The sequence below is a fragment of the Buteo buteo genome, chromosome 32 (genome assembly GCF_964188355.1).
Source record: "Buteo buteo chromosome 32, bButBut1.hap1.1, whole genome shotgun sequence".
Lineage (NCBI taxonomy): Eukaryota > Metazoa > Chordata > Aves > Accipitriformes > Accipitridae > Buteo > Buteo buteo.
Window position 1 is genome coordinate 2036407 of NC_134202.1, and position 12736 is coordinate 2049142.

Sequence of the window (12736 nt, forward strand, 5' to 3'; positions counted from 1 at the left end):
GCTAGTGCTGCTTGCCTGGAGGCTCTCGCTGACCCGTTGGGACAAGCTGTCCCACTGAACAGAACTCAGGAGGCCACATGGAGAGCACGTGGGGGAACACAGCTCTTTGACCAATTGCTCCTTTGAGCCACACCGACAAAAACCATCCCTGCATCAGGGAGTGCCACCCGCAGCTCTCCCCCCCCAGCCCAGCACCCACACCCCGAGGGGATGGAGTCAGGCCCTCTCAGGAGACACCTGAACCTTGTTCTCCCCCTTTGCCTTTTCTCCAGCATGGGCACCGCTTGCACTCCCCCGGTTTTCAGGACTTGTCTCCCACTTATGGCTCTCTGCAAGACTGCTCAGTACCTGGATTCTTTTGAAAAAAATCATACATCCAGGCGTGGTGGGCTTCCCCGGGGCTGGCCATGGGTTGCTCTGCACAGGGGGAGGAGCGCTGGGAGGAGGTGCTCGTACTGCCCAGCAAGGCAGCCTAGAACAATGTTCTGCCTGGCTGCTGTACCGTTCAGTCACAACTGCAGAGCAGAATTGTGATAAGACTGGGTTTGAGGTCCGTCCTGTGCATCATCTGACATGCTCCGAGAAGACCCTCGCGAGTCAGGCCTCCACATCAGCCTTAACAGGATCCACTGTATTTGGCCAGCGTAACTTTAGATGTACTCCAAAAGTGTTCCTCCCCTTTGCTGACAGTCTGCAAAGCTTAACCCATTTCTTTTTACACTATTACTAATATTTCGTTATACTCTGTTCCATTTTTAATGCTAGCCTGGTTACCCATATCACATTCCTTCCACTCCTTCTCCCACCCAGCCCCACTCCAGCTTTCCGCTCATTTATCATCCCAACGCTGCTCCAGCCCCGCAGCCTCTGCCACCCCGTCAGCCCTCCTTGATGCGCTCAGCGCTGGCTGGCCATCCTTTCCAGCACTCCCTTCCCTCTCTGCCCAGTCCATCCTCATTCAGGGCAGCATCCCCAGTCAGCTCAAGGATAACCCTTCGCACCTCACGTCCCACCAGCACGTCCCCATTCTGGTGGGTGAAAGCCTTCTTGACAGCCCCAGCTGGGAAACCAGGCTGATGCTGGGACAAAGGGGTCCCTCACTGGAGCGCAGGTCTCTGACAGCTTCTCTCACAGATCCAGCGCTGGTCCCAGCTCTGTGCATTATACCCCAACGGAAACGGCCAAAACAGCCAAGGCCAAAACGTTTTTTTTTTATTTACTCTAAAAAGACTCATCTTCTGAGGTACAGTATCCCTGTTGGAACTGGTGACAGGGACACCAGAAGGGGTTAGGCTGAGGTGAGTCGAGAGAAATCGAAGTGTCCAGTGAAGAGGTATCGTCGGTGAAAGAGCAGCTGGGACAAGCGGGCAGAGGTGAGGGGTCTGCGCTCACGCTCCTGTACAGCTGCATGAGGTCTGCCACAAAAGGCCGTGGTGATGGGCTGGAGCTGATGTTGAAAGTCCCATTTTCTTGAGCAACCTCAACTTTTCTTGTTCCTTCTCCTGACTCTGCTTTGCCTTTATCTCTAGTTGGGTCTTCACTTTTCCAGGCAGAGTCGGTATCAGCTTGTCCCAGTGCTGCTTCATCTCCCTGGCTCCTTCTGTAGAAATGGGTTTCAGAAAAGACTACTCATTGATATGAATTAAGAGGCCAGGTAAAAAAATCTTACAGCAGAAATCTCAGCAGAGTACTGCCAGCAGCTGCCTTGGCACTCCAGGATACTCTAACTGCAAATACCCCATTGCCAACTGCTGCAATAACTAACTCTGGGGAAAAGCCAACTCACGGGTCTCTCTTCCTCAGCCGTGAAATGACTATGCAAGATCCAACTAGCCCAGACAGCACCACAGCCAAGGCTACTGCGGACACTGGGATATAGTACTTGTGCAGCAATTCGTGACCAGCAGCCTCAGACCTTCTCCCAGCATCTGCCCCTGCAGGAGAAAAGACAACGCCACACATTACTGTGCTCTGCGCTATGGATAGTCTCACAGTGTACTTCACATGCCCAAGAGATTTGTTTTTCAGTGGTTGGTGCCTCTGGCTCCGGTGTCTTAGCGCCAGAGGACAAGAAGGATTGCTTAAACTTCTCGGGGAGAAGAGCCCACGTGCCAGCGAGCAGTTGCACCAGCACTACCTGTCTGTTCCTCCGGGCTGCAGACCAGGGCTGTGTGCTGGGGACCTGCAGTTCAACCAACGAACAACGAACGGCACTGCAGGGGTAGAGCAGAAATGCTCCTGTTTTCCCAAGTGGACATCTCCTGAGCACTCCCTTTCAGGACGTCCCAGAGGCTGAAAGATGGGATCCAGCCCATGGGCTATTGCCTGGCTCCTGCAGTGCCACCTGCTTGTCACCCCCGGCCCCGATGCACACATTGCGGGAAGGCTGGCCCCGGGAGAGCGTGGTGCAGGGCCAGGTTGTAGCCCTCAAATGGCCTCATGCCCAAAAGGGCAAAGTTCCTAAATTCCTGGGAACTGGGTGCGGCAGGAGGTGAGCAATCTCTAACCACGTCCAGAGAGGTCTACGAGCATCTCTCTGGCACGCTGCTGGCAATAACCTCCACACACCAGAGACGACAGTCGTCCTCAGAGAGCCACTCCTGGCTTCTTTGACAACACCTTCTCTGCACTAACACTTCCAGGTTTGGCTGCTGACATGATGTGCAAGAGCGGGCTCCGGGGGAAGAGCCTGCAGGCACACAGTGATTCTGACTGGTGACACCGGATGACCAGGGGACAGCAATTACCTGGCATGCCAGTCTCTTGCATTGCCTCTCTTTCTTCATCAGAGACTGGCACAGCGTGCCTGCTTCCCTTCTGAAAGGCCTCCTTCTGCACAGTCTCACGGTTGGTCTCTGTAGAAAGAAAGCGGCACAATTAGAAGCAACCATTCCTCATCAGGAAGACGATATCTTCACGAGGCAATACTCTCCAAATACATTAATAAAGCTCAGAAACAAAGCCTGGGCTTTTGGGAGTGCATCTAGTCCAACGAATGTGACGTTCACAGAGAAAAAATTAAGCACATGACACTTTTCACTCTACCGATACAGACAGCAAAGCCTGACCTGCTGGGAAAATGGGAAATTGCACCTGTGATCATCTTGTTCACATTACATGTACTGCATTTTTGGCAAACTGCAAGATGATGCTAAATTGCTTCCTTCAAAGAGGATGGGAAAAAGCCGCAGCCAGCTCAGCTGGGGAAAGAGGCCTTCTGAGAAGCACATCCACCACGCCAACTCCAGCACACGGGAAGGGGAACAGACACACATGGTGGACTGCACCCCAAGCTCTTGCAACCATGTTCTGGGCACTTTCACAAGCGGCAGTGAAGTCCCCCAAAACAAGAGGAAAACCACAGCCAAGTTTTCTGAAACACAACTAGAAATGGAGAGCTAAACCACCCAAGACTGAATTAACTGAACGATCCACTTAAGGCCACCTTCAAGTGAGGTGTCCGGCCTCAAGCTGGGTGTCCGGCTGCGACCCACCCCTGACTCCAAGGTGTCACAGAGAGTCCTCAGACATCAGGGAGAGCGAAGGGGCTGGACCAGGCTGTGAAGCCTGGGCTGCTCCAATCCCAGCCGGAGGATCAATCCTGCCTGCAGCCCAGGCAAAGCCTGCTGGTCCCAGCGATTGAAATCTGCCTGCGCATCGGCTCCACAAGCCAAGGGCCCCCTCCCCTCCAGCGACTGGCAGGGTGCTGGCCCTCTCATGGCTCATGAGCAATTAGCTCCTCCGCACGTGCCTCACATGCTCCGGGAGCAGCATCAACAGTCACACTCATCCTACCACAGCTGTCAGTCTGCAGGCTGAACGTCAATCACAAACAAATGCCTGCGGAATCAGCGTCTGCACCTGACTTCCAACATTAGGAAAGGGCGGCCAAGATTTCTTGGGACATCATTCCTGCTTTGAACTTGCCCAGCCGCAAACTGGGCTGTGTTGAACACAAATTTTGAACACAAATTCAGCACACACTGGTTCCTAACATCTGGATACCAGCATCTGCACAAAGCAGCTCTGACCAGTAATGGTACAACTGGGGCAGCAGCTGCCTCTGGGACTCAGCCAGAACCACAACGGGTAGCAGACGCTGTGCTGGGCCATCTCTGTGGCTCATCAGCCCAGGCAAGGCATGAAATCGAGTGCCATTGCAGTGAGGCTCTGACTGATCCCTTCCTGCTGTGCAGGCTACAGCACATCCACACATGAATCTAAAACCTCAGCTTCCCAAGCCGTACGGTTAACAGTGAAATACATTAACCAGGTGCTGCTTTCTCCAAGTCTTTCGGGATTTCCTTTGGAACTGCAGATATCTTTTGGGAATAGTTCCCTATTTTAGCTTTATACTTTTGTCTTTGAGGACATTAACAGGAAGTATGAAGGTAAATGTCACATGAATAAAATATGGAAAATGAGCGCTTATTCTGTCAAGTCAATAAAGACTGACTACTCACCCCTGGGATGCCAGCTGGGATTCAGCCCAGGATTCAGACCAGGAGCTGGAAAAGCCCTCCATCTGGCCACATCTGCAACCAAACACCCACGAGAGGTTACCATCACGTGTTCTGATCCACATCGTCATAACCGAGTAGCAGAACGTGCAAGGGGATCACGTAATGTCACGGCACGCACATGCAGGTCTGTATTCTCACACCTGCAGAGGCACCTGGCTGACATTCGGACTTTGAGCTGGCAGCTCTCAAAGAAGCGAAAAGCCATGACGTACCCATGCGACCTGCCTGTGGGTCAGCCCTGGAACCCAGCCAGGAAGCTGGATAACCATCGCCTGCAGAAGCTGGATAACCATCGCCTGCAGCCACATCTGTAAATGAACATAGAACAGAGCGGCTCCCGTGAAATACTTCAACATACTTCTTCAGATCTGAATGACAGTGAATGCAATTCAAACACAGGATTACTCCAGAGCACTCCTCTCTCCCTTCCACTCAGGAGCATCTTGCAAACATTTACCAGGTGCGTGCAGTGGCCACTAACCAGGCATGGAACTGTCGGGAGACACGACTCCCTGGAGCTCACACCAGCTCCAAAGAACAACCCCGACGTGCCCGCTGGCTTTGCGGCCAGCCCTAGAAGCAGTGCAGGGGCGGAGAGGCTGTCAAAGACAGTTTAGCAAGGCAGAGCGCCCTGGGGCACATCACTGAGCCAGACCCATTCCCTCTCTGCTCTTCTGTGTGCCTGAGCATCAGCCAAGAAAGTAGTAAGCTAAATTTCACAGGAACAGAAAATGAAAATGTAAAAGCCCATTCACTGAAGGGCCTTACCTGTGGGATCGCCCCAAGGCTCACGGACAGGCTCAAGTTGAGAAGTCAAGTAGCCCCTGTCTCCACGGACAGCTGTAACCAAGCAGAGACGAAAAACGTTCCCATCGCATGTTGTGATCTACCTCTTCCTTAGTGACCCGCAGGGACTGGAAGGGGGTCAGGCAACAACACGGGACCCAGATGCGGGCTGAGATGTCCAAAGCTGCAGAAGGACCTGGCTGGGACCTGGCAGCTTTCAAACCTCTGTCTCCAGCCCATGTGCAACACCCCTCAAGGACCAGATGGACAGACATACGGCCTCTCAGGGCTTTCTCACCAGACCTCTCACACACACAAAAGGAAGCCCACACTAAAGTGGGAGCATGTAGCCCCAGAGGAAAAAATGATCATTCACGATTCTTACAGAGAAGAGCCTGCTGGCCTTCTTACAGAGAAGAGCCTTCAGCCTGGAAGGCTGAACTACCACAACAAAACATTAACAAATAACAAACCAAATATTAAAAAATACAAAAGGCCAGTAACAAATGAAGACTGAATACTTCTTACCTCTGGGATTTCCCCCAACCTCAGGAACAGGATTCCACTGAGCATCTTGATCAACATGGACTGCGGAAACCAAACAGGTAATCAAACACAGGTGTGTGGTGGTGCTGCCCCCTGAGCCACTCTGAGACCTCAGGATAAACCATGGATGCTTTGGGAAACCCCCCTATTGTGCTGTTATCTTGGTTGTAAGTGCAGCGCCTTCAGGGCACCAGGCAGCCCCTGGCCACCCCTGGGCCATCTGCTGCCCGAACTATGTATCAGAATGACTCAGCACAAATTGTGGCCAGAATGTAAAATAATGACCAAAGCCAATCATCTCGAGACCCTATAAACACCGATCCAAGGCGAGACCTTTGGAGCTCTCTGGGACTGCAGCGGGCTGTGTGACCCAGCATGCCCCCTGAGCTGGGACGCCGCCCAGGGTAGATTTTGCGAGGATTGAAAGATTGTCGTCCATCAACGGTTTCGCGAGGACTTAAGGGCCTGATTGCGTGAGCTTTACTGACCGTCCATTGACGAATGCTGGCACATAAATGCGAGTGATTCATGAAACTCATGAAAGGGAAATTTTAATCATAGGTTAACCTCGGGGCGGGGGGGGGGGCGTAAAATTTGGTTCAGAACTGTTGTATCTGTGCGTGTGCATTTGGAGTTTGGTTTGGAACTATTGGTTCAGTACCGTCTTCTCCGTCTGTGCCCATGTGTGATTTGATTTAACCTCCACCTGTGTGCAACCCTGCTGCAAGTTTCAGGTGATCCTTGCCATTTTCGAATCTTTAAGTCGCAGATTTCATTGTAACAAATTCCATCAAATCACTCTGTTAAACTGGCTGAGGAAGCCAACACCAAGAACCGGAGGAAAAAGCGATTGCCCACACTTCTTGGGGACAAGAGCCTGTGAAAGGCTGCGCCAACGCTACTCCTGCGTGTTCCTCTGGGCTGGGGACCTGCGGGTCATCCAAGGGGAGCAGGGCTGCAGGACTAGAGCAGAAATGCTCCCATTTTCCCGAGCGGACGAGTCCTGAGCATGCCCCTCCGGGACGTCCCCGAGGCTGAAGGCCAGACCCACAGCTCTGGGCACAGCTGCAGCCAGCCCAGGGAGAAGCGCTGCCGCGGGCTGTCGCCTGGCTCCCGCAGCACCACTTACTCGCCACCCCCGGCCCAACACACATACTGGGGGCAGACTAGGCCAGGCAGCAGGGAGGGCCCTGCAGGGACTCAGCGCCAGGTTTCTTACCCTGCACCGCCGCTCCCAGCTCCCCTGCTCGCCCAGAAAATGCCCCCGAAGCAGCTGCAGCCCCTCTATGCCTCCCCACAGGGTGTCTGCCTGGCTCACTCAGCCTGGCCCAGCTGCTCTCCCAGACCCAGCCCTAGCCCTGGCCCCACTGCTGCCCCGCTGAGGTGCGGTGGATGCCACACTGCCCTGCTCGGAGCTGGGTGCTGGCCCCCTGCCCGCCTGCCTACCTGCTCCCCACGCTCGGATTGGTGCAGCCTGGGCGTCCCAGGCTTGCAGGACCAGCAGGAGGAGGCAAGCAAGGACCACGGTCTCCCAGGCTTGCACCATGCTGCTACTGCCGCTGCTGCCGCAGTGTTGCCCGCAGCTGGCACAGCACAGCATGTCAAAGTGGGGCTCTGTGACCTCACAGCCCTGTTGGCCACCCCCTCCACCAGGCCTCCCCAGCGCAGCCCCGCTGCCAGGGCATTACTGAATTGGCACACTATGGCATCTCCTGGTTCTACACGAGTGTGGAAGAAGCAGCAGTGGAGGAGGGTGGACCTATCTGGGGAGGCAGCACAGCGTCTAGGAGCACACAGGCACTCAGGTCTTGCTTCCCAGAAATCGGTCAAGACCAAGAGCTCCATAGGAAGACTGCATCAAAAAGCCAACTGCAAGTGCTTTTACTTGCCACCAACTCCTGTGCAGCGTCCCGAGGAGCAAGAAGCGCAGACCAAGAAACCTTCCTTCAAGTGAAGGCCTGCAGCCTGCTGTTTGAGCAAGAGGCAGAGAGCACTAGCTGAGAACAACCTCTGCTTTAACTACACCTAGCTCTGCCACCTACCCAAGGAGACCAGCTCCTAATGATCCCTAGCCCTAAAACCACAGATCTTCCCTAGGGCAATGCTAAGGAAATACCAGAGCACAGGGACACCTGGTCATTCAGTTTAAGCTGATGGGGAGGACACAGGACTAGAAGGAGAACACTAAGATGAGGGAGAAGACTGAGGAGCCGAGAAAGAAAGGCTAGAGAGATGGAGAAATCGAACAGGGACGAGGTGCCCTGCAGAGAGGAGGAGGAAGACAAAGTAGGGGTGAGGAGCAGGACAGAGAGATGGGGACAGAAAGAGGAAGAAGGAAGGGGAGACAGACAGGGACAGGAAGTAGGATGTACAGATGGAGAGAGAAAACGAAGGACAGGGAGAAAGACAAAGGGACTGAGAAATAACGAGAGGGTCAGATGTGGACAAAGAGACTGAGAAGGGGGGGAAACCAGCAATGGGCTGGAGGACAGAGACAGGGGAAGAGGACAAGAGGGCTGAGAAGCAGGAAAGAGGAAGAGAGGACAAATAAAAGGGAGAGGCAGCTGGACAGCGGTGTATAGCAAGAAAGGATGGGACAGGCAGCAGGACAGAGAAATAAAGACAGAACAGATGGGGCCAGGGAGCAGGACAGAGGTGGAGAGAGAAGCTGCAGGGACAGAGGGATAGAGAGAAGAAAAAGACAAGAAGAAGGGTGGGGGACAGGGCAAGATGGTAACAGGGAGCAGTAAGTACATGGATCATCAGAGAAAGACAGGGAGAGGGAGCAGGACAAGGTGATAGAGAGAGAGAAAAAAGGGACAGGGAGGAAGGACAAAGAGAAAGAGAGGCCAAAAAAACAGAGACAGGGAGCAGGACACAGAGGCAAAAAAGCTGGCGTTGGGCAGCAGGACAGAGAGATGGAGAAGGAAAAAAGAGCATTGGGCTGCAGGACAGAGATGGAGTGAGAAATAACAGTGACAGGGAGCAGGAGAGAGTGACTAAGAGAGGGCAAAACCTGAAGAAGGAGCAGAGCACAGAGGTAGAGGGCAGGTGGAAGACTCGGGGAGAAGAACAGAGAACCAGAGAGAGAATGAGAGGAGTAGGGAGCAGGAGAGAGAGATGGAGCAGAAGGGGGGAAAGATGGGCGGCAGAACAAAAGGAAAGAGAGACAAGGACAGGGGCAGGGAGCAGGACAAAGGGGTGAAAGAGGCAACAAATAGTGATGTGCTGCAGGACTGAGATGGAGGAAGTAAAAAATAGACAAAGGGGGCAGGCCAGAGTGACAGGGACAGAAAAAAGGAACAGGGAGCAGGACAGCACGGGAGGAAAAACCAACCGTGATGGGCAGCAGGACAGAGAGATGGAGAAAAGAAAAATACTGCGCAAGAGAGAGGGGAAAGAAGGGACAGACCGGGGGATATAGTGAGAAAGGATGGGCCAGGGAACGGGACAGAAAAGATGGGGGCAAGAAAAAGGACAGAGGGACAGCAAGAGCAAAAAAAGGGACAGGGGTCTGGACAGAGATGGAAAAAGAAGCAGCAGGGAAAGAGGAAGAGAGGCAGAAAGAGGGGGAGGGGGCAGGAGAGAGAAAGAAAAACAAGGCCTGGGGGCAGGATAGAGATTGCAAAAAAAGCCTGGGGTGGGCAGCAAGATGGAGAGGGAGCAAAAAAGAATAGGGGCAGGGGGCAGGCCAGAAGGATATAACGAGAAACACTGGGGCAGGGAGCAGGCCAGAGTGACAGACAAGAAGGAGGACAAAGAGAAAGACAGGGACGGTGAGCAGCACGGAAGGATGGAGAAAGCAAAAGAGGTATCAGGAGCCCTGCAGGGAGGTGGAGGAAGGGGAAAAACCCCAAAGTGTCAGGGAGCAGCAGAGAGGGACAGAGAGGTAAGAGATGGGCAGGAAGAAGGACAGGGACAGTGGCATAGGGAATGAAAAAAGACAGGGATGAGCAGGACAGAGCGACAGAGAGAAAGAAAGAGAAGCAGAAGGATGGGGGGGGTGGGGCAGGCAGATAAGGACACAGAGCGAGACATACAAGCAGAGAGAGACAAAGGACAAGGAACAGGCCAGAGAGACTGTGAAAATCAGAGCGCGATGCAGATCTGGACAAAGAGTCAGAGAAGACAGCAACAGCAATGGGCTGCAGGGCAGAGAGAGGGGAAGAAAAAAACAGAGGGGCAGGGAGGAGGAGAGAGGGACAGCAAGGAACCAAAAGGGACAAGTAGAGCAAAAGAGAAAGAGGGGCCTGGAGAAAAGAGAGGGACAGGGAGCAGGACACAAAAATAGAGATAGGGGAAGAGGTCCAGGGAAGTGAGAAAAAATTACACAGAGAGAAAGGGGAGGGGGCAGGGAGGTACTGAGGGGCACAGAAGAGGGGTGACATGGCCCCAAGGGCCTGGGACTCACCGGAGCTCTGACTCTCTGCATTACCAGGCAAACTTTACAGTTCTGGCACTTCCATCTCTCTCTGTGTGTCCTTTCCTGCCTTCCCCTTCTGCAGCTCCAGTCACTTGCCTGTCCTCTACCTAAGAGAATGCGCCGGTGTCTGACAACATGAGGCTTCCTAGATACACAGCCACCCACTACGGGGCCGCCCTATATTTGCCATTGCATATACAGAGCCCATGGTGCACGTTGGTGATCTGGTCTGCCGAGGACTATGCAGAGGGATCCCTCCTCCCCCGCAGAGGTCGGCTCTCTCTTGCTTGCAGCTGGAGAGAGACAGAGGGACGGCCATCCTCATTCTCCAGCTGCTTCACCTTCTTCTGATGTCTTTGGCTTCAGCCACAGCAGCTCCTCGCCAAAGGCAGCAAGCGTCCACCCGCTGCCAGGAAGACACAGCCAGAGACAGCCCACGCCCACCTCAGCCAGATGCAGTCAACGGACACCTGAGCCTTCAGTGTGGCCTCTGGGAGAGGGAAAGCAGCAGCAGCTTCGGTTCCTGCAGCCGGCCCCAGGCTAGAGTCCCTCTTGCTGCAGGAGCTCCTGCAGGCACCTCTCCTGTTGCAAATATCTTGATAAAGAAATTAAAATTTAATTAAGAAGTAGAAAATTGTGAAGCATAGGTATGGGAGTGTTAAGTTTGAAACGTAGTCATAGGAACTTAGGAACTTTAGAAAATGTACTATGTGTAACCGTAAGAATTCAAGTTTTGTCTAAAATCAGCTAACCACAGAAACTTTGTCAAAGATTTGTGGATTTCTAGTGTTTTGTTTTAAGAAACTAAAGAAACCGTTATGGACACCAATTTGCTGCTTGGAAACCCCTTACCCTTCCCACCTCCATCTAATTATCAGGGATTCCAATCAGTAGAGTTAAGTGAGATTAACCAATGATTGTTTTAACATAAGAATATTAAGAAGATGGTGTGACTGAAGGACCAATTATTAGAAAAGGATAAATTTAAGAACAGACATAGTATGCATTTTTATGTAAACTAATATAGAAGATGGTGAGAGTCGTACCGCGCAGAATCACCCAAGAGAGGTCAAGAAGCGGACAAGTGAGGAAGACTACGGAAGACCACCAGAGACCTTCACTGCGCCTGTGTGAAGAGACATTTATATACGCTAATGATTTATCAGAAAGTTAATGATTATGCATCGCATTTTCCAGAAGTTTAGTGACTATGTATAACAGGTGTGTATTTAACCTGCACAGTTAGACCAGACAGGTGCACACGACAGGTGGAGCGATCCCCCGCGTGCCCAGCACTGCACCACAGGAGTGCCCGCTTCCTAACTTCTCCTTGCTGGTCAGGAGTTTTATTCCCGATTTCGGTAACACTCCTTCCCCGCCCCCGCCTTAACCGAGGCCCGAGGGCACACGAGGCCCGGCTCGCTGCTGCCAGGACAGGCCGTGGGGCGGCCTGGGGCTGCGGGACAGGCCTCAGGGGGGCTCTGGCAGTCGGGGCGCCCGCTGCCTGTGCCCGGGGGGGGCTCTGTCTCCGGCTCCTTCCCCTCCCCAGCTCCCGGGTCCCTGCCGGGGCTGCCCCGGCCGGGCCCGGCTCCAGCCGAGCGGGCAGCGGCCAGGAGACACCCCCGCGCCCGCCCAAGGGCCTCGCTCGCCTCACGGGCAGCCCCAGCCCTCACCTCAGCCGGGCCGCAGCCGGAGCAGAGACTGCAGAGACCAACATGGCCGCCCGGCAGCCCCGCAGGCCCCAGGACTACAGCTCCCAGCATGCCCCGGGAACCACCGGGGCCCCCGGCAGCCCCGCAGGCCCCAGGACTACAGCTCCCAGCATGCCCCGGGAACCACCAGGGCCCCCGGCAGCCCCGCAGGCCCCAGGACTACAGCTCCCAGCATGCCCCGGGGCGCTCCTTCCTGCTGCCTGACCCGCAGGGACACCGGCCCCGGCCCGGCCCCGCCCCCCGCAGGCCCCACGGCCGCCGCCCCGGGGGGGGAGGAGGAGGAGGAGGAGGAGGAGAAGGAGGAGAAGAAGGAGAAGGAGAACAAGAACGCGGGACAGAGCGGCAGAGAGAGGGGGGACAGGGCGCTGGGCCGGCCGGAGAGGGGCCGGAGCAGGACAGAGCTGGAAAGGGATGGAGGGGCGGGGGGGCTGCGGTGGGCTGACCCTGGCAGGACGCCAGGGGCCCCCCAGAGCCGCCCTGTCGCTGCCCCCCCTCAGCTGGAAGCGGGAGAGAAAATAGAAGGAAGGGCTCGTGGGTCGAGAGGAGGACAGGGAGACCGCTCAGCAGTTACCGTCGCGGGCAAAACGGGCTCGACCTGGGGAAAGGAATGTCATCTAGCGCCAACCGAATCAGAGCAGGGTCCTGAGGAATAAAGCCAAATCTTAAAAACCCCTTCCCCAGGTGTGTCAGCCCACCACACCCTGATCCGCAGGTTTGGGGGTGCTTTGCCTCTGTCCTGGCCCCCA

At 54.6% G+C, this 12736-nt stretch overlaps 1 protein-coding gene across 4 annotated transcripts; it reads right to left on the reverse strand.

Annotated features, from left to right (window-relative positions):
- Nucleotides 1-609: 609 nt before the first annotated feature.
- LOC142026149 (uncharacterized) lies at nucleotides 610-12006 on the reverse strand. Of its 4 annotated transcripts, none has more exons than XM_075018987.1 (10): nucleotides 11952-12006; nucleotides 11325-11404; nucleotides 10723-10873; nucleotides 5838-5897; nucleotides 5292-5363; nucleotides 4736-4831; nucleotides 4464-4535; nucleotides 2748-2855; nucleotides 1787-1934; nucleotides 610-1600 (listed from the first exon to the last, which is right to left on the reverse strand). In XM_075018987.1, the coding sequence occupies exons 6-10, from the start codon at nucleotides 4737-4739 to the stop codon at nucleotides 1222-1224; spliced, it is 711 nt and encodes a 236-aa protein (XP_074875088.1). In that variant the 5' UTR covers nucleotides 4740-4831; nucleotides 5292-5363; nucleotides 5838-5897; nucleotides 10723-10873; nucleotides 11325-11404; nucleotides 11952-12006; the 3' UTR covers nucleotides 610-1221. The 4 variants fall into 4 exon arrangements, with proteins under 4 accessions (XP_074875088.1, XP_074875087.1, XP_074875084.1 ...); XM_075018986.1 differs by having other exon boundaries at nucleotides 10620-10873; XM_075018983.1 differs by having other exon boundaries at nucleotides 10267-10873.
- Nucleotides 12007-12736: the final 730 nt, after the last annotated feature.

Coding starts and splice junctions, on each gene's coding strand:
- LOC142026149 (XM_075018987.1), bottom strand. Junction 2,856..4,463: donor TCCCAGCTGGCATCCCAGGG/GTGAGTAGTCAG, acceptor TTCTTTCTACAG/AGACCAACCGTGAGACTGTG. Junction 1,935..2,747: donor GCAAGAGACTGGCATGCCAG/GTAATTGCTGTC, acceptor TTTCTCCTGCAG/GGGCAGATGCTGGGAGAAGG.